The 20,375-nt window shown below is 38.7% G+C and overlaps 1 protein-coding gene and 1 long non-coding RNA gene across 4 annotated transcripts; both read left to right on the top strand.

The window, feature by feature from the left end:
- Positions 1–76: 76 nt before the first annotated feature.
- Positions 77–19,051, top strand: LOC5520628 (inactive rhomboid protein 1). Of its 3 annotated transcripts, XM_048719757.1 has the most exons (16): positions 77–356; positions 635–805; positions 3,036–3,354; positions 8,758–8,889; positions 9,206–9,411; positions 10,312–10,371; positions 12,707–12,886; positions 13,555–13,666; positions 14,198–14,281; positions 14,572–14,733; positions 15,352–15,422; positions 15,954–16,020; positions 16,644–16,817; positions 17,216–17,316; positions 17,725–17,878; positions 18,288–19,051. In XM_048719757.1, the coding sequence occupies exons 1-16, from the start codon at positions 178–180 to the stop codon at positions 18,720–18,722; spliced, it is 2,607 nt and encodes an 868-aa protein (XP_048575714.1). In that variant the 5' UTR covers positions 77–177; the 3' UTR covers positions 18,723–19,051. The 3 variants fall into 3 exon arrangements, with proteins under 3 accessions (XP_048575714.1, XP_048575715.1, XP_048575716.1); XM_048719758.1 differs by lacking the exon at positions 10,312–10,371 and having other exon boundaries at positions 78–356; XM_048719759.1 differs by lacking the exons at positions 77–356; positions 635–805 and adding an exon at positions 999–1,557.
- LOC125557307 lies at positions 5,054–8,372 on the top strand. The gene is made up of 2 exons (XR_007305221.1): positions 5,054–5,487; positions 6,007–8,372. It is a non-coding gene; the product is annotated as an uncharacterized LOC125557307 (long non-coding RNA).
- Positions 19,052–20,375: the final 1,324 nt, after the last annotated feature.

The following is a 20,375-nucleotide window of genomic DNA, read 5'->3' as shown; positions in this document are numbered from 1 at the left end:
TTTTCCGTAGTTGTTTGAATTTCTGCTTCCCGCCATTCGCTCTCTCCCCAGTTTCTATAGCATAGGCCATCTCCCCTCGGCCAAATAATCTCTGGCGATGTTAGTTGTGTCTGAGGGGGAGCATTTGGCAAAACACCTATTGTTAGCGCTCCTGGGCTAAAAAGGCTGTGAATAGCGATGGAGAACGAAGCATATCGCTCTACAGTAGAGAACAGAGATTCAAAAGAGTCTATCGGCCCAACATGTAATCCTGTTGGGTGGATGGGAAGGCGAAGGGGACATGATTTGCGACATGATTTGCCTGAAGTTCGTGTCACTTCGGAGGACACTCAACAACGAGGCGATCGCAATCAAAGGTGGGTGCTTTTGACAATCACGAGTAAAAGCTGTGCTCGATTCCCTCTTCTAAGAGCTTTAATTTAAGTCAGAGGAAGTGCGTTGTGTCAAAAAATGAATTCACTCGGATCCTGTCCATCCGGATGGCATTGACCAGCTGTCGTGTGGTGCTATTTTGATTTGGTCACTGTATTTAACATTTTCGACCGATCGAGACATGTTTGGATCGCTTGAAGAATGTACTTTCTTGATATGGGGTTGTTAAAGTATTTTTATCAGTATGCTTTTGGTTTTGTAGGTGGATTTCACGAGCTGGTTGTATAAGACCAAAGACCACAAGTGTAGCTGAAGGCACGCCGGCAGGCTCTATGGCCTCCCTTGCCCCCCCAGGTAGCCCGACAGACGATACTAACCCCGCTAGTTCTCACTACGGAAGCTCCACCATCGATCGTGCGCGAAGCATCAAAAAGTAAGCACAAATATTTATAGAACGCATACATGTCAGGGCGCCGTATGGGTAGAACATTATCGACTAAATGGATCCAACTAAATGCTCTCATGTGACTTGCAAACAATGCGCATTCAAGTGAAATAATTTCGGTGGTTTCGTTACTTCCGGTTTCATGCCGTTTTGGAATAGGACCGCGTTTAGTAACTATTTAGAAATTGGGAGAGGTGACATAAAATATTGTTTCCCCTTTGAGAATGTATAAGTTAGGTATTTCACGTAATCAAACCATGGAAATTTTGACAGATTGAATCTTGTGTGATTGTTTCAGTCGAGTTGATCAACCGTTCTATCTTGGGAAACCTCCGGTTGGACATAAATTATGTGTTAACACATTTCATTGCAATCTCGACCCATATTGTTATTCGAAGAATTCAATAACACGGACGGATGGTCAGAGTACATAATTTGAAGATGATGAGAGAAGCAAAATTTTATTTTAAATAAAAACTTGAATGTGTCATTCAATAAGAAGCGTGCCTCGCCAGAGCCCGACTGGAAACATTCGAATCGAACGCCTAATCACGTCAAGTGTAGAGTTTGCTCATTTCGAACGTCTGATCAATCGCAAAGATGACTCAGAGCCCAGAAACTCCGGGACAAATGTCCAACTTCTCTCTCCCAAGTGTCTTCAGTTCACTTCATTCAGTTCATAGGCTTAAAGATTTAGAAATAACGTCTCCGTCACAAGAAAGGACTCCAGGAATCCGAAGGTAAATCATGCACCTTTGGCATCGACCTGATTTCATAAGATCACTTGTACTTTATTTGGAGAGTTGTCTCGTGGAACTTGATTTATGTTGAAAAAAATAAGATTCTATCGACTATGGAGTACTTTTGGAATTTATCGTGAGCGAATTTGCTATAAGAGGCGTTTTGTTCCGAATAAAATTAGAGTGCAAATCCCAGTGCTATTTTGGCGCTTTGTAACCATTTATAGATCTGACGAGATCCATTTTGTCTAACCGCCCCTAAGACTTCACTGCGATAAGCCTCTAGCCGATCATTGATCTTTTGAAAAGCCATGTGGTTAGGATTTACACTAAAATGTGCAGTGATCTCGTCAACATATTAGACGTTGAAATCGTTAATTAACAGGACATACTGAAAATTATCCTACCCACAAATGCTCTCACTCGGTCACGACACAAGTGGGGTATTGGTGTTTGTTTGTGAGTTTACAATGAAACCTCCCAAGAAAGTGGTCACACAGAAAAGTACATATTTGTTTTGTAGAAATTGCAGTGTTGGGAATTTAAAACATTCTGATTTCAAAGTGTATTCTGCAAACGTCGGTTAAAATCAGAAAAGTAGACATGAACCGAGATTGTTTTAGTGATTGTAACCATAAATTAAAACCAAGGAGCAAGCTCTCAAGCTTTAGATTAAAAAAAATAAACACTTTAGTGTTAGTGTGGGATACAAGATAAACATGACAGGGGATGCGTTTGGCATGTTCTTCATACCAAGAACAATAGGAACTTGGAACTTGGTATCTGGCGACATTGCGGCCCTGCCATCCTTACAGCTCTTTCAGGCCGCCGCCTTGCCTGCGTTAAGATCCAAGCAGGCCCCTGGCTATATGCGCCGCCTCTAGCCAGGGTACACCATCCCCCCTTTGCGTTAGCGAAAGCTATAAAAGGTTATAAACTTTAAGACTTTAAGACTTTAAGGGATCTTGGGAGTTTTGAGCGTATAAAATTTACATCCTCAATTCAATATTATAATTATTATCATCGACATTATAATTGTTGTGATAATGGTTATTTTCATTTTTATCAGTATCATTCTTATATAAAATACAGTTCTATAAATTTTTAACCTTTAGTCAACATTCCCAAGTTCTTAAAAAGTAAATAATGGTATGAATGTGCAATTCTTAGCATAAGTATCTATGTGGGTGTATGCTCATCAGTCTGATTCGCTAGTCGCTGCCATTAGTTCACGGCTATCATCTTGCCAATAAACAGTGAAATAATTTTATCGGTGATGAATTTAATCTAAGTTGATACCACTACTAAGGTGGCATACTCTAAATTGTTTCAAATTGTTTATAGATTTTGGCCAATTTTTGTAGCACTGTTTTGGACTTAGATTTAGCATGGTTTTGATAATTCTTTTGAATCTTGAAAGTTCAAGCACTTTTCCAGGCCTTATATAATATTGAACCTTCCTATTAACCTTTTTACAGGAAAATTATCAAAAGCACAGAACAGTTCTTTGGCCTTGGAGATTGTGAGGAAGAGTCCTGTCAAATCCAGCGAAAGTGGACTCAAAGGAAGAAGCGACACTATGGCAAGCGATACGGTGGTTTTGCTGATGTTGTTGACGATGTTGTTGATGGCCAGCGTGCGGCAGCCCAGGAGGGGAGGCCACCAAGTGTCAGCAGTGACCTCAGTGTCGCCAGCAGTTATTGGGACCCATCACTCACTAGAACTCGCAGCCGGCGGAAGTCTGTTGCCAAAATGGCATGGAAGGAGTTGAAACATAAGGCTCGTGCTGGCACTTTGGTGAGTTAATATACTTTATTATTGCATACCTGCTAAATGTTTCTTTTTATCACCTAGTCTGCTTGTTTTACAATAAATCTCCCTGTCTCCCTCTTTGAAGTCAAATTAACCGATTTTGCAACAAAAATCTTACCAAAAAAACAAAACAAAATTAGTTTTAAATGAAAGGACATAGAGACCAAAAATCTCTGTTGGGCATAAAGTCTTGCCTTTGTCGCCAACCCCATGCTTTAGCACATGCAGTATGTAATAATTGTTTTTTCTTTTCTTTGCCTAACTCTTAATCTTCCTCTTATTCCTCTAACTTCTTATTGTTTGATCTATTGTGTATTTCCAGAGTCACATGGCTTTCTGCATGCTAACTCTAGAACTTGTAAGCCTTTGTCTAATTATCTAACTACATATATAAAAGAGTCAATTTTTTACATTTCTTTTGTTTTTTGAGAAACTATTTTGTAGTAATCATCATCAGGAAAAAAGTCATCACTACCGTCACATTTTATGCTGTATGTTATATATCATAAAACAGTATAAGGATACCGTAGACCCAAGCGGTAATTACCCCGATCATCCTGGCAAAATCACTCACGCTCGCTTCGGATTAAAGCAAATGCATGCTGACAAACTATATATCAATTTAAAGCTTAATGATTGTTCTTTCCTCCTAAGATAATCATTTTTTATACACGCTTAATTTTGAGTGCTTTTGCCTGGTCCGAAATACGAAATCGACCACTTTTAAACATGCAAATTATTTATACACACCAAAAGCGCATAACTTCCCGGGATCTGCTTTATGTCTTTTATCATGTACTGAACTGGCAAACCGCGTCTACATTTGACGTCACACAGCCTCGTTGATTAATAATCAAGGGTCAAAGTTAGGCGTGGAATAATTTTGCTTCTTTGGCTACGATGTGCTAATTAAATCCATAGCAAAAGTAACTATTGACTATCCGCGGCACAGTGTGACAGAACAATATCTATACTAGACGCTTGCCAAGTTGCGCAGGAATCGGGCGGTTAGAATTGTACCTTTAATTTACATATTTAGAGTAAGATGGGGTGAAATTTGATTGCGAGATATCGGGGGTTGAAGTTGTGTAAACATTAGAGGCAGCGTGACAGTAATGACAGACGAATAGCAAATAGAGCCGCTAATGGCAACCAATCACATTGCACGCTCTATAGGCACCCAAATGTCATTGCGCTAGTCATGCAAGTGAAGGAAGATGTCTAGACCGAAGCGAGCTTGCACCGGAGAAAAGAAAAGCGCGGAAAACTTTCTTCCTCGTTTAGCCTTCTTGGAATGAAGCAAAGGATTCTTACTTAATCTTGGCATAATTTACAACTATGCAAAATTTAGTGTAAATGCTTACAAAGTTGATAACACTTTCCCATTTAAAAATGTACTTTCTCACTTAAATGTGTACTTTTGCGAAAGCATTGTTTTTACGTCCTCAAAACACAGGTCAACCTATCAGAGACCATCACTTCAATAGCCTTAATTGCACGCGTCTGGAGAACGCCAAAGGAGTAAAACTTAGTTCCCCGGATGTTGATCGCGGGACATTGAGCTAAGTAAACAGGATTATGTGATTACTGACGCCTTCGAGAATAACGCAACACTCTATGAATTCGGTTTTTCTTGAATATCTGGCGAGTATTTAAAGGGGAACTGCAAGCTAAATACAACCAGGACTCCCATTTAGATTAACAAACAAAAAATACGCTTACTGTAGGTGTTTTCACGCAGTTATAATTCGTTTTCGAGAAATTTGACGTTTCGCCGCCATCTTGGATGTTTTGCTCGTCAGCGCATAAACTGTCAGCGGTCGCTTTTGTGACATACTGTATGAACAAGATGGCGTGGTCTATGTTGCTCTTTGGCATTACCGCTGAAACTTTGTGGCAGCCATTTGTTTTCGTCTCATTCCACGTTGCATCAAACAACCTCACGTTGAATCATTCAAGCTCAAAACTATGCAAAAGCAAGCATATCACAACCAAACCACAATGGATCTGAGGAATCGATGTACATGTGCGTAAAAACTTTGTCGTGCTGCTAATGAAGTTATTAGCCTTAAAATGGGTAAAATAAGCTTTTACTTGAAAATGAATAAGAAGATTCAGGTATAACATTTTCCTTGTCTTACATTCTACATTTCGAATACTTTGCTTTCAAGTCAATTGTGTTACATGACATCCGAAATTGCATCCTTCATACGCTAGGCTAATATGAGAATTTATTTAGAAACTTCAGGTTTTCATTCTTCATTATTTTGCGAAATATCTTTAGTAATGTTACTGTAATAGCTTTGACTGACTATGGTTTTAATCTGTATTTTATAATATGAATGGCGTTTTCTTTAAAATAGTTCATATATCATTTATTGTTAACTATACATTATACATTATTTAAAATTTATCCTGCAGTGATGCTGTAATGGTTTTCAGTCAATAAAGTACAACCATCATTTTATTGGCTACTTTTAACACAATTATTTGAACTCATGGATGCCTACTATAGTGTTTCAATATAGCCTCTTGATTGTCTGCTGGTATTTGGAATTTTCATAATATGAAAGTACTGTAAGTTATAATAAATACATTCCTTTTTTTATAAGAACCTTATAATATTTTTTTTATTAGAGTGATGCTCTAAAAATGAAGAATCAAGCTAGTGACTTAAAATACTATTGTACAAACAGTCCATTTTATTTGTTCATTTTGGTGGCAGTCACAATGTGATGTGCTGCTTATCATTTTCTGGAATGTGGTTGATGACTGCATTTCCCACCTCTGGATGATAAAAGACCAATCAAATGTTACCAGTATATGAGAATGTTTGAATGCAAGGATTACACTGATGAAGAACCTTAAAAGAATAACTTCATGCTTCACACCTGTACCACAATAAAAAGGTTGTGCAGCTGTGCTATATATGTGAGTCTACATTAATTTTGACTATGTGGAATATACTGACTTGTTTCAATCAAATTGCAAATATCTGAATCTAGGGTTATGGGTCAGTGTTAGACTTTTACTTGAACACAATCAATATCAATCATAAATAGATTGGGCAAAAAGGTCAACCCTTTTAGTTTTCTATGGACAGAGTCATGTTGGCACCACACACTGCCAATATCTGAACTAGTTTTTTTATGATTTTGTATAGTGTACCCCTTGCTTGTAGCCTGGAGTGTGTCAATGAGGGGGAGGTGGTTGTTGGATTGGGGCTGCAATTCCCTTGGAAATGCACCAATGCTCAGCAGAAATCTTATATTAATTCTTTTGTTGAACCAATAAATGGCGGAAATAGAGAGGAGTTGTCTTGTCTTATTTTATATGAACATTTATTAGCTTATTGCTTAGTGCTACCTTCTATGTGATTACAGTAAAAGCTCTGCTAACTAGGGGCTAAAATCACCAAGTGCCAAAAGCTAGAGACAGAGATTTTGAAATAAAACCCCTATTTCTATCATTCTAAACCCCCTCTTTCTATTTTCTTTTAAGACCCCTCTTCTAGCCAAAGAACAAAATGTCCTGGGGGCTGACTAGTGAGGCTTACTAGGGGAGTTTTGATGCTGTTATGGTGATTCCAAATTTGTTATAGTTGTCCATATTTTACCAAGATGGTGAACGTCATATCATGCACGATCTCTACTGCATGATTACTTGAAATGCACTGAAAAAAAAAAGGGGTTGCTTTTTACAATAATTTTACCGTAAATATAAGCCTGTTTTTATGATTTGGCGCTTTAATTCCAGTAAGCATGTTAATCATGGTCTCTTGTAGTGTTTGGTATTTAAGAACTATTCCGCAACAATTGATGACTGGTTATTTCATTTTATCAACACTCTCCCAGACTATGAAATATTTTCAAGAGATTGGAGCCATTCGAGAAAAGAGGAGTTGCTCTTGATTCTGCACACATAGCCCACATATAAACTGTATTGTGCTTGCTATACCCATTGGGTAGCATGTAACTTATTCTGTTATCCTTCAGGTTCTTTATACCAGTTCCCCTACTCTGTTCAATCCCGAAGAACGACCCTCATTTTACAACAGTTTTTAACGCAAAGACTCACTGAGACGAGAGTATACAATAAAATACACAACTTTTAGCAGTTCATCTACACAATTTTATTAGAAGGTCTGTCCGGCAGTAATAGCTAGCATACAATAAGTATAAATACAATCAACAAATAATCTAAAAAATCTACTTCATCAACTATTTCCCAGCTAAAAAAGCTGCATGTAAACACGTACTCTTATCAAATTTATTTCCAATTTGCTAGATGCCTTCTATTTACATTTTCAACAGTATTTCAAAATATTTCAAAATATCACTTACAGTTTTTCTGTTACGTGGAAAAGTACTTAAATCCAGGTACTTGTGGCGGATCAAAAGATAAGTTATATGTTGTAAGCTTATCGAACAGTCGTTTGAGTACATGAAGTCGCACATATTAGGTTTTGTTTCACTTCATGGTCTTCTGTCACACTTTTTCGATCTTGTTTTAAACAGTGTTCCCCTAATTGATGTTCTGCGTCCTACGGAGTAACATTATACTTTGTATCTGAGTTTGATATGCTGAAACCTCGGTGATTACACCTTGCAGCAACTTTACAAGTAGTCTGAGTCGAAGAGGCGCGCCCGCAATGAGAATAAATATTTTCATAAGGCGGGAACAAAACGCCATCTTGTTCATACAGTACGTCACAAAAGCGACCGCTGACAGCTTATGCGCTGACGAGCAAAACATCCAAGATGGCGTGAAACATCGAATTTCTCGAAAACGAATCATAACCGCGCGAAAACACCTACAGTAAGCATATTTTTTGTTTTTACATCTCAATATGAGCCCTGGTTGTATTTAGCTTACAGTTCCCCTTTAAGATTTTTTTTTTTTTTTTTTGCTAATATCTAAAATTTGCCTGTTGTCATCGAATGGCATAATAAAAAAATTTCACCCGAAATGAAGCCATTTGGGTCTACGGTATCGTTAAATAAGATAAAAAAAAAAAGAAAAGAAAAGAACTATTTTTTCCTTGGCTCTGGGTTCCACACCATCACAGAGGCTCAAATCAACCTGTAACCTAACTTTTTGTCTAAAGTAAACTCTAGTTCAATGTGTGATAATTTTCTTTTTCATAAACCTCATCTTATGAGTATGGCGAGTAAGTAGCAGTGTGGAGTTTATACTCTGGTAGTATTAGTTTTCATTCTATGTACACAAGCTGTTTTCCATTTTTATGCTTTTGTTAAAACATCTGTTGTTGCATCAGTAGATTTAACTGCTAATATTGACTTACTGTTGTAGATGTAATAATGGCCTAAGTGTCATGCATATAGATAAAGCTTGTGTTGATATTTTGTTGCTGGTATTCTTGTACAGGTGGCAGAGGCGTCACGTGCGCAGCCACCAATCACTGCATTGTTGGAAGCTGGGAGGAGCTTTTCACCTGCTGCAATTGCGGAGCCATTTGATGACGTTGATGGGTTATCAACTGCCAGAGAACCTCGGAGGGTAAGGAACATTTCAGAGCAGGTGTCATAATCCAAAGGAGGCTGTTATTGGAACTATGCTAATAATCCTGTCTACTAACAAAAATCCCCAATCATTAAAGAATATAGTATATAAGAATTTACATTATTTTATTAAGGCATTGTTTTTGTTATGAATCCAACTCTACAGTGGTAAATAAGCGGTTTATTCATCCCAATGCTTGCTTTGGTTGTTACACAATCTCCCACTCTTGATCGAAGACCATTCTGTAGCAATCAAACATGCTGATCAAACACAGAAAGTGACACAATATACATGCAGTATTTTTTTTTTCTAGAGCTCAAGAGAACTTGAAGATGAAGTATTCTTTGACTTCGTCTCGGCCCGTGCGAAAATGGGAAGACCAGAAAAGCCACTCCCTGCAATCCCAGAGGACAAAGATCAATCGGAGGCACGTCCCATGTCCAAGATATCAGAGAAAGGAGAGGAAGAGGAGAGAGAGCCACTGACTCCACATGTGGGGAAGGACGAGGTGGAAGGACCGTAAGTCTTTCATGCCTTAATCAAAGTCAGGCTGTGTGCAGAATATTTGGTTTGATTGAACTGAATTTTAGTCTGTGGATGAGACTTCACAAATTAAATATATTGAATGATATTGAGAAACATTTGATGACAGAGTCCTGGAGGTCATTTAAGCTTGAAGTTTTCGGATAGGAATCAGATATTAAAAAATGTTGTAACCGAGGCTGGAAACCAGTTGTTTAGAAGAAGCCCCACTTGACTGGAACGTCCACCTAAATGAAAGAAAATTTAGTACAACTCTGGAAGTTATGTAGGTGAAAATAAGAGAAAGTAGTTTCCTAAATGGGTAAACAAAACCCTCTGCTTATAAGGTTTCACTCATAACCCTGGCCAAGAACCTGTTATCTTTTTTGACTTTACTAAACCTTTAAAGTTAAATATTTCCACTCTCTTATATGTAAGCATTTATTGTTTGGTAAAAAGGCTTGCTAAGATTTCTCCAAAACAATTTTCCTTTTTTGTAAGTTTTTATGTTCTTTTTGTAACAACAAAACTGTTTTTTTTTTAAGTGCAAACAATTATTGTTTTGAGCTTTCACATTTTTGATTTGTTTTTGTCTTACCATGATAAAAAAAAATTCGATCAGCTGAACTTGATGGTCTTATTAATTGTTTGGCTTTGTGGTCTAGTGCACTATGGCATACACATCATTCCCTGCGCTATACCCAAATGTGTCATGAACACTTCTTCAAGAGTGGATGGAGTATATGGAACTTAAATTAAATGTGATCCCTAAGGCTTTGCAAGGTTGATGAAACACTTGCATCTACAATTTATTTGACTAGGAACCTACCAAAAAAGGTTTACTGTTGTTACCACACAGTAAGCTACTAAAAGTTCTCACATAGTGTCTGTTCTTAGGCAACAGTTGGAGTTTCCCAAACGGGTCCAACCACTCTCTGAGGTTCAATTCAAGCAACTGTAAGCACTAGCCTTTACTGTTTCAGCTATTTTTGAAATTTCAACTCTTTGTAAAATTAACATCAAATGTAACTTAGTAACTCCTCAAAAATATCTTTTCTTCAGAAACTCAAGCTCATGATTTGTCTGGTTGCTAGCTGCATGCTATAGCCTTTTAGGATTATTTCACATGCAAACATATTCAATCAAAGTCTATATTATAATTTCTTTGATTGTTGAAAACATAGAACTTGAATTTTGTTTATCCAAGTGGCAAGTGCCAATTACTTCCACAAAAAGAGATTTGTCACATGACAGGGTTCAAAGCTGGTTACTAAATACTGTAAATGACCTAATAAACGCCCGGGGCGTTTTTAAAATTTCTATGGTCCGAGGGGGGGGGGGGGCGTTCATTAGATAGGAGGCGTTTATTAGAAAGGGGCGTTCTTTACAAAATATTGAAATATAACAAATCCATTCAAGTGCAGTAGAGTTCTAGTCTCAGCCAGGATCACTTTAAATTATAGCCTGCGTAGCAAGCGTTTACTGTGCGACAGATTTAATAATAATTTAGCAGTGCAAGTATGTGGTAAACGGCAACTAGAAGTAGGCCTTGTTATTCCTGGATTCTACACTTGGAGGACAAAACAAACAAAATAATGCTGACATCCTAAGCAATGAGATCAGGAACGTTAGAGAGCCGTACCCTCATTTTGGACTTATGTTGTTTGTTTTTAACCATACCATAGACCCAAATGGCTTCATTTCGGGTGAATTTTTTTATTATGCCATTCGATGACAATAGGCATACTCTAGATGTTAGCAAAAAATACCACCAAAATCTTGAATACTCCGCCAGATATTCAAGAAAAACCTAATTCAAACGAGTGTAGCGTTATTCTCAAAGGCATCAATAATCCCATAATCCTGTTTACTTAGCTCAAAGTCCCGCGATCAACATCCGGGGAACTTAGTTTTACAGCTTTTCCCTCTAATTAGCATACAAGCACGTCAGTATCATTATCGACGTTTTATCCAAGATTTATCCGTATATCAACTTTATATGCGTTTACTCTAAATTTTGCATAGTTGTAAACTACGCCAAGATTAAGTAAGAATCCTTGGCTTCCTTCGAAGAAGGAAAAGCGAGGAAGAAAGCCCAAAACATAGAATTGTCTCCGTTCGCGGTCTTTTTAAGTTTTCCGTGCTCTTCTTTTCTTTGGTGCAAGCTCGCTTAGGTCTAGGCATCTTTCTTCACTTGCACGACTAGCGCTATGACATTTGAGCGCCTAAGAGTTTTCCCGCTGCATGTAGAGCGTGCAATGTGATTGGTTGCCATACGCAGCTCTATTTGCTCTTCGTCTGTCATTACTGTCACGCTGCCTCTAATGTTTACACAACTTCAATCCCCGATATCTCGCAATCAAATTTCACCCCATCTGACTCTAAATATGTGAATTAAAGGTACACTTCTAATCGCCCGATTCCTGCACATTCCTGAAATTACCGCTTGGGTCTACAGTATCCTTAAGCTGACATGGAAGGGAGAGGGGGAGGGGAGGGGGCGTTTATTAGAGAGGGTCCTTTAAAACAAAATTGTAAGCTTAGGGGGGCATTCATTAGATCAGAGGCGTTCTATAGATAGGGGGCGTTTATTAGGTCATTTACTGCAACCAAAAAAGATTTATCAAACTGCAACTAACGAAAATAATTTAACCTGGTGCTATGACTGTTAGGTACTGAAAATCAAATTCAAAAGATTTTTGTATAAGATCATTTTGCCATATAGACTAGTTTTGAGGTGTTGCAATTGACTGGATCTATACTAACTCACCTTTTCTAGATTACTAACCCTTGATTTAAGTTTAATTTTCTGTCACTTCATGAAACATCATTGTCTGCATCATTATTTTTATTTGTGCTTTGTGTTTTGATGTATCTGATTGTTCTTTTGGATATTGTTTGTCAGTGGGGCGGTAGAGTGGTTTTCAAAGTAAGGGGTCTAAGGCTCCGGAATCGGTTGTCTAATGCATCTACATACAGCATTTAGCAACCCCTTCCCCTCCCCATCTACCCCTATCTTTGACCCACTGTATGTATCCTCTTAGAATACCTACCAAAATAGCTCAATGTCTTATACCTGCAAGGTACAAAACTACGATCAAACAAGTCAGTAGAGCGGGTGCATTTTTTATATATGATACTGTATCTATGTCTGTATCCCACCCCCCTCAGCAAGCCCTGGCTTTGGGCCTGAATTGTATGTTCCATTTTTATGAATCCGGAAGGTTTTATTGTATGATGTATTGCTTCTTTGTTTTGTTATTTTATGTATCATTACTTTATATGTCTGCAGTCCTGCAGCCCCTCAGGCAAACATACGTGGACAAAGGATGATTGGCAGGCCCGTTGCTAAGAATGCGAACAGGCGCCAATATGGCCAGGGATTGGTCGGTCGATGGCTTAACAGAAGAGTGACTCGGAAGCGCCTACCAAGCAGCGTAAAAAAGCAGTTGGATAGTCTGAGTGATCATAGGTAAGCCATCATACATATACATATACATACTCTATTTGTCATCATTAAACTCCCATGTAGAAAGCACCTGCTATACAGCATACTCTATTTTTTCACCATTAAACTCCCATGTAGAAAGCACCTGCTATACAGCATACTCTATTTGTCACCATTAAAGTCCCATGTAGAAACCACCAGCATTGCTTGCTAAAGCAGTTATCATTGCTGGCCAAGCGATGCTGACAATGTTTTCAAACCATGTGTTTGGGAGATTTGAAATAGCTTACCAACGTTTTCTTTGTCCTTTGGTGCCAACCATGCGTGCTAATGCTAAGGATTTAACTAAAATTTAATTGTCTTCAGGGGAAAAATAATGTCTAGGGAGTTTTCAACTACAAGCCTTGCAACTTACCATAATCTTTTGGTCATTTAGGAACCTAGCACTAATCTTGTTTTCTTCAGCGAGTCTGTGCCATGTGGCCATTTAACATCGAGAATAATAGCCAGCGTAGTTAAATATGAGCAACCATGAAGGGGAGGGAACAGAGGGTGATAAATGTGTTCTATGAGGCAGGAACACCCACCCTAGCATGATAATAGAGATATTTTAGCAGGGACAGGGTGATGCATTTACTAGTGCTTAAGGTCGAATAACCACAATCCTTAGTTGTGTTGTTTCTTATTTGCAGACCTTTCTTTACCTACTATGTGTCGTTTGTGCAAACAGTAGTACTTATTGTCACACTCGCTGTGTATGGCTTTGCACCCATTGGTTTCACCAGAACGGAGAGAAGTGCATTGGTAAGTCAGATGGTTGGGAGCTCCCCCTATGAATATGTGGTGTTTGTGGCACAAAAGCTTTTATTTAACTGATGCAAAACACTCTTCAAACCATTGAACATAACTTTAGACACTATCTCATGGCTCTTGTTGTAGTACAGTGGCCAAGTGTCCAGCTTTGGCTGTTTAGAATAGAGGTACAAAAGCCAGCCAATTTGAGCAGTCAACCTCTGTAAACACAACACTTAGCTCTTTTCTGTTAATAACATCACACACAAAGTGCTAAAGATCACTAAAAATTGGTTTTCTAAGGGTGAATTTGTGTAGAATTCAAATGGATAAGTCTCTGATTAGAAATTAATGTTTTAGAATACAACGGGGGGAGGGGGGACTCGGGGGTTGCATGTGACATAAAGGGGGGTAGGCCTATGGTGTACATATATAGTGACATTATAGCTCCTCTCTGAGCACAGGTAACCAAGGCCAGTTAGAAAACGCCAGTTAGGATACCAGGGAGAATGTAGAATAACAGGCTTTCATGTCTATCTTTAGGTTTTGAAGAGTCGTCAAGGCACCCTTGTCCCCGAGCTCCTCAAGGAGTCTGATCCAGATAGCTTCTGGATCGGGACGCACCATGTGAGTTGCCACGCCCCTACTTTGTACTTGACCAAATGGCTGGGAAGATTTTTTTTACCAAGGCAACAAATCTCTACTATAATTTTATACAATTACAACCTTATACCCCTTACAACCTATTTGAATCACACTACTTTCACTGTAATAGTTATTGTTTTTCGGCCATGTGACAATGTTTTGTTGTAGTCACATTGCTTGAGAGTGATGGACCCCCATTCAAACCAATGTTACTGAACTGAGCACCTCTGTCAAAACTATCATAAATTGATAATAGATTGTGTTTTTATCAGCAAGCATTGATTCACCTTGGTGCTAAGTTCGCACCATGCATGAGAAAGGACAACCTCCTATATGAGACACTAGAGAAAGAACGATTGGATGAATCCAAGACAGGCTGCTGCATTAAGACTGATAACTCAGGCTGTATGCAGACGTCTAGAACAGAATGTTCGGTAAGCTCAGAGCTCAGAGTTATAAGCTATACTCACATGGACATTATAAGCTTGGTTTACATGTGCCTGTGTAGATAAACTCATGCTTATAAGCTTGGTTCACATGGACATATGTAGATAACTCACGCTTATAAGTTGGTCCACATGTACTGTAGCGAACAGTACTTACATAATAATAATACTTAAATAATAATTAACTCTGTAACCTGATAAAATTAGAGCCAGGCAGTGCTAAGCCCCGCATAGTCATACACAAATTGAACGACCAAAACGCGCGCGATGATTTCCCCTGATATAGTCGGATCAAGTTTTTACTGTAGTGGATTTCCCTTCTGCTTGCCTTCACTGATATAATACATGCCGACTTGAAGCCAATTTGGCTTTTCTATACAGAGTTAATTATTATCTAAGTATTATTATTATGTAAGTACTGTTCACTACATGTACTTGTAGATAACTCTCGCTTATAATCTTGGTTCAAATGTAGATAACTCATTGTTCTAAGATTGGTGCACACATAAAAGTCTAGCTGAAATATTTTTGCTCTCATAGAAATTGTGTTTTGTACATCTCTTTGTTTCTTATTAATAATCTTTTGATCATTTGTTCTTTTCACAGAGGGCATTTGCCAACTTTAAATACTATACAAATAATAACATGTCAAGGGCTGTATGCGGTCAGGACCCTCAGTAAGTACTACTTATCCAGAAAATATTGTGAGTAACAATAGGAATTTGCCTACTATCACTAAATATAAAATATAACAATTACAATAACAATAACAATTTCAAATTTCCATTCGTTTTTTTTTTCGTTAGCATGATGGTCCAAACTATTTCGAGGACACAAATAATGAGCTCAATAACTTGTTAATCTATCAACAGACTTTTTAGTGAATTGTCTTTCTCGTTTTTAGAAAAAAAGTATTTTTATAAATAAGAGCCTTCAATAAAATGAGAAAACAGTACTTTGCAATGAAATTGTTTTCTATTTCAAACAGCTTTATTTTTGCAATCTGTGTTATTTGGCTTTTCAAGATTTTAAATAATAGCTTAGTGTTAAAATAATATATCAGAGTATATGGCAGCATGGCAAAAAAATATTTCATCAACACTTTTGAAAAATTGATTTTGTGTGACCTTGAATGGGGAATAGTCAGCTATACGCAAGTTTTTATGGTATATTGCTCACATTATTGTGTGGTCTCCTTTTTCCCCCAGATTATGTACCGATCCTCCATCTGTTAAACCTTATGAATGGAACTACATGGACATCACTAAGTGGCCAGTAAGAAATTAGCAATATGTGTACAGTAAATGGGATTGTAACATTCTAACTGCTAAAAATATAATCAGCATATAACAAAACCAGTTTAGAAACCATATTGTGTAACAAACAGCACTTTGTTTCAAACCCCACCATGTGCATACCAGGATTGGCTGAGGGGGGGGGGGGTTCACAGTCATAGTTAACATATGGAAAAAGTATTAGTATTTGAAGATCCGTTAATAAGAAATTACATCAAACTACACTGTGTATCAAACCAGGTCGTGTATCAAACCCCACCATGTATCAAACTACACTGTGTATCAAACCAGGTCATGGATCAAACCCCACCATGTATCAAACTACACTGTGTATCAAACCATGTCATGTATCAAACCCCATCATGTATCAAACTACACTGTGAATCAAACCGGGTCATGTATCAAACCCCCATCATGTATCAAACTACACTGTGTATATGAAACCACACAAGTTTCATCCTCACATATTGTATCAAACAGTACCATGTATCATACTGCATTGTGATGAGACCCCACGGTGTATCAATCCATACCTTGCACCATGTATATAGAGTGTGTCACAACACATTCTTCAGGATGATCATGGCCTTGGCTTGTTCTTAGATCTGTAAGAAGAGCCAGAAGAATGTGAGCCGTCTGGATTACCCGCACATGAACTGTGAGATTACCGCCCGCCCTTGCTGCATCAAGACGCAGGCGAGATGTGAGATGCTGAGCCGCAGTGAGTGCAGCTTCAAGAAGGGCTACTACTATGAAAATGCTACACTTTGTTCACAGGTAGTGTCACAATTTGACAGTCTAATAATATAGAAGTCTGATAATACTTTTTTAATGAAATGGAACCAAAACAACAGTGTTACACACAGGAGACCAAGACGTCGACCCCAATATACTGCAATCTTTCTGGTTCCTTTTGAGCCATTTGTCTGTCTGATTAAACTGATCCTGGAAGCTCGTTCGTATGGCTATCAAAGACAGACGTACCTCTTACCTATGCATCAACACACGAATATACCTAAACAAACTTGTGGCTGTCAACTTTCAAGTATTTTTTGTGTGTGTGTTTTATGCCATTTTCAATAAAACTAGCAATAATGGGCATCTCAATACACAACCATATTCTCAAGATAGTGCAGTTACTGTATATAACCTGTCCATCATTTCTTAACGTTTAGGTTGATTGCTTGGGGCCAATCTGTGGAATGATTCCATTCCTAAAGCAGCATGTACCGGATCAAATATATAGACTGTGGATGGCAATTTTTCTACATGCAGGGTAAGCTTTGGCCACCACTATTCTTCTCTTGTTTGCTTCCCCCTTCAACCCTTTCCTCTCACCTCCCCTTTATCCATATCCCATCCCCTCTCCACCCCTCACCTCCTCTCCCTAATCCTTACCCATCCCTATTCCACCTATCTCCTCCCCCTCATCCCCTCTCCTCCTTTCTCCTTCCCCTAATTCTTCCTCCATCCCCTCTTATTTTGCTTCCTGTAGTCTTTTTTGCCCCTTCTTTCCCTCTCGCCTTTCTCCAGTATTATTCATCTGCTGTGCATGTTGTTATCTACACTTCTACTGGACAAATTCTTCTTCCCTCTTTTTAGTTTTTACTTTAACTTGACATATCCTTTTGTCATTTCTATCTAGTATTCATCTGTTTGTGTCTTGATTTTTCCCTATATTCAGTATCATTCATCTGTTGTGTACATTGGTGTTCAACTTCACGATTCTCCGAGACTTGGAGCGCATGGCTGGCTGGATTCGCATCAGCATCATCTACATCTTTAGTGGTATCGGTGGCTATCTCATCAGTGCCATACTCATACCATACCAGGTTGAGGTGTGTATCCATGGCAACAGTGTCCTTAAATACCAGGTTCACATGCTTCAAAGTGAATGTATGTTATTTACCGGCTTACATTTAAACCAATAATCCACTCTTAGGGTTTGACTGTAAAGGGCCATATTATGAAAACTTTTGGATACCACAAGGGAGGGCAGAGATAGCAAAAAATCCTTTAAGGAACAAACCATTGATATTCAAAAATTGAAATGTTTTAAGCACTCAGAACATTATCCTGAGGGTCAGACCTTTAGAAATATATTTATTCTTACTGATCGTCTTGCATCTCCCAGGCTGGTCCCTCAGGATTATTTAATATTTATTCTTACTTATATTCCCACAGTCCGTAGGTTTGTCCCTCAGGATTATTTGTTTTTATTCTTACTGAGAATCCCGCATCCTGCAGGTTGGCCCTTCGGGTTCCATGTTCGGGATCATAGCATGTCTCTTCGTAGAGCTCATCCAATCCTGGCAAATGGTAGCTCAGCCAATCTTGGCTTTGCTCAAGCTCTGTGGAGTCGTCTTTCTTCTTCTAGTCGTTGGACTGCTTCCATACGTCGACAACTTTGCACACATGGCTGGCTTCTGCTTTGGCTTCTGCCTCGCTTTTATCTTCCTCCCTTACGTTACCTTTGGTCGGTTCGACCGGAACCGGAAACGTGTTCAAATCCTCGTGGCATTTGCTGTGGTGATTATTATGTACACAGTGGGATTTATCATCTTCTTGGAAGTGCAGACTACCACGTGTTATGGTTGCACCTATTTGAACTGTATTCCTTTCACTGTGGACTTCTGTGAACCTTATAATCTTGGCCAGATGTTACAGCCACGTTCAGGCTAATAAGAAACATAAGGAGAGGGATATACCAAGTAATTAGTGTCCACCTGAAAACATGTGTTGTAACGTTTTATGTACCCATCTTGTACACGTAATTCACACAAGATGTTCACATAACGTTCACATGTTCTTAGAAAGATGGATATTCTAAGCAATGCAAGAGACAGGGGTGCTGTGCATGTGATGTGCCGGTAACATAATGTCCAGGTACTTGAGTGACTTAAAAACCCTAAGTGAGATTTGTAGGATGCAACCAATTCAAAATGTATTTTCACAGCCACATGTGCTACCATGGCCAACTTAGCAGTTTTGTGAAGTAAGCCAATAAGGATGCGAGAAACGTGCTATCTGATACGACGCACGCTACCGTGGCCACCTTGACAGTTTTGTGGAGTAAGCCAATAAGGATGCGAGAAACGTGCTATCTGATACGACGCGCGCTACCGTGGCCACCTTGGCAGTTTTGTGAAGTAAGCCAATAAGGATGCGAAAAACGTGCTATCTGATACGACGCGCGCTACCGTGGCCACCTTGGCAGTTTTGTGAAGTAAGCCAATAAGGATGCGAGAAACGTGCTATCTGATACGACGCGCGCTACCGTGGCCACCTTGACAGTTTTGTGAAGTAAACCAATTTTTAAAATTATTGTGGATAAATACATAAATAGCACGATGCAATTCTCTTGCTACAAAGATTGTGTCATCACGACACAGTGAAAACTCTGATCATCTTGTGCTTATTGGCTCTTTTTTTTATACTTACTGTAGCAGGGGGTGGGGCACTGCGCCCAAAATATTTTCAAATATTATAAGAAAATGACCAGTAGGGGCATGGCTGTGCCCCCAAAATATTTTCTTAATTTATTTGTATTGTGCTCCCTCAATCTTTCGAGGCCTGCTACGGCTTTGTATTGGTGGTCATGGTAGCGCGCGTCACACTATTAATGACAAAGGTGACCTTAAGAATCACCCACAGTCACCAAATAAAGAAACAACACTTAAAATCATGGGGAATAACCATCCAGGTTTATCAAATTAGTGCCATGCCAAATGTCGCGGTGTTTAACCTGTGTCAGGCCCAATGCTGCTGTTGTAACCCTGTGTGTGGTCACCCTGTGTCATACCTAGTGTTGCAGTGGTCACCCTGTTTCATGCCTAGTGCTGCTGTGGTCACCCTGTGACATGGCTAGTGTTGCAGTGGTTATCCTGTCATACCTAGTGCTGCTGTGGTCACCCTGTGTCATGCCTAGTGCTGCTGTGGTCACCCTGTGTCATACCTAATGCGGTTGTGGTCACCCTGTGTCATACCTATTATGGTTGTGGTTTATTACAGGCAAATACTTGGAAGGTCAAATATAAAATTGTACAAGATCCCCACTTCTCAGCCTTTTTTTTTTGTTTTGTTTTTTTATTTAAATTGTAACGAATAGCACTATATAAAAGATAAGAATAACATGCCCCTAATAAGAGATGTGACATAAAAAGAATAAAACAGATTCTTGTTTTTTCTCTTGGAAAAACAATTCCATGAAAATAAAGCATGGCAGTTATATAATCAAAAGATGTTTCTGGGCAATAATTACTTTTGAGAATAAAGAGGATGGCTATGGGCCTGATTGTGATTCTCCATGGATAATGAACCTCTTTGGATAACGTC

This window comes from Nematostella vectensis, chromosome 12, assembly GCF_932526225.1.
Source record: "Nematostella vectensis chromosome 12, jaNemVect1.1, whole genome shotgun sequence".
NCBI lineage: Eukaryota > Metazoa > Cnidaria > Anthozoa > Actiniaria > Edwardsiidae > Nematostella > Nematostella vectensis.
Note: the sequence above shows the minus strand (reverse complement) of the source record. Positions and strands in the feature narration are given on the sequence as shown.

Coding starts and splice junctions, on each gene's coding strand:
- LOC5520628 (XM_048719757.1), top strand. CDS start 178: ATGGAGAACGAAGCATATCGCTCTACAGTAGAGAACAGAGATTCAAAA. Junction 13,667..14,197: donor GAACGGAGAGAAGTGCATTG/GTAAGTCAGATG, acceptor GTCTATCTTTAG/GTTTTGAAGAGTCGTCAAGG. Junction 16,818..17,215: donor ATGCTACACTTTGTTCACAG/GTAGTGTCACAA, acceptor CTTAACGTTTAG/GTTGATTGCTTGGGGCCAAT.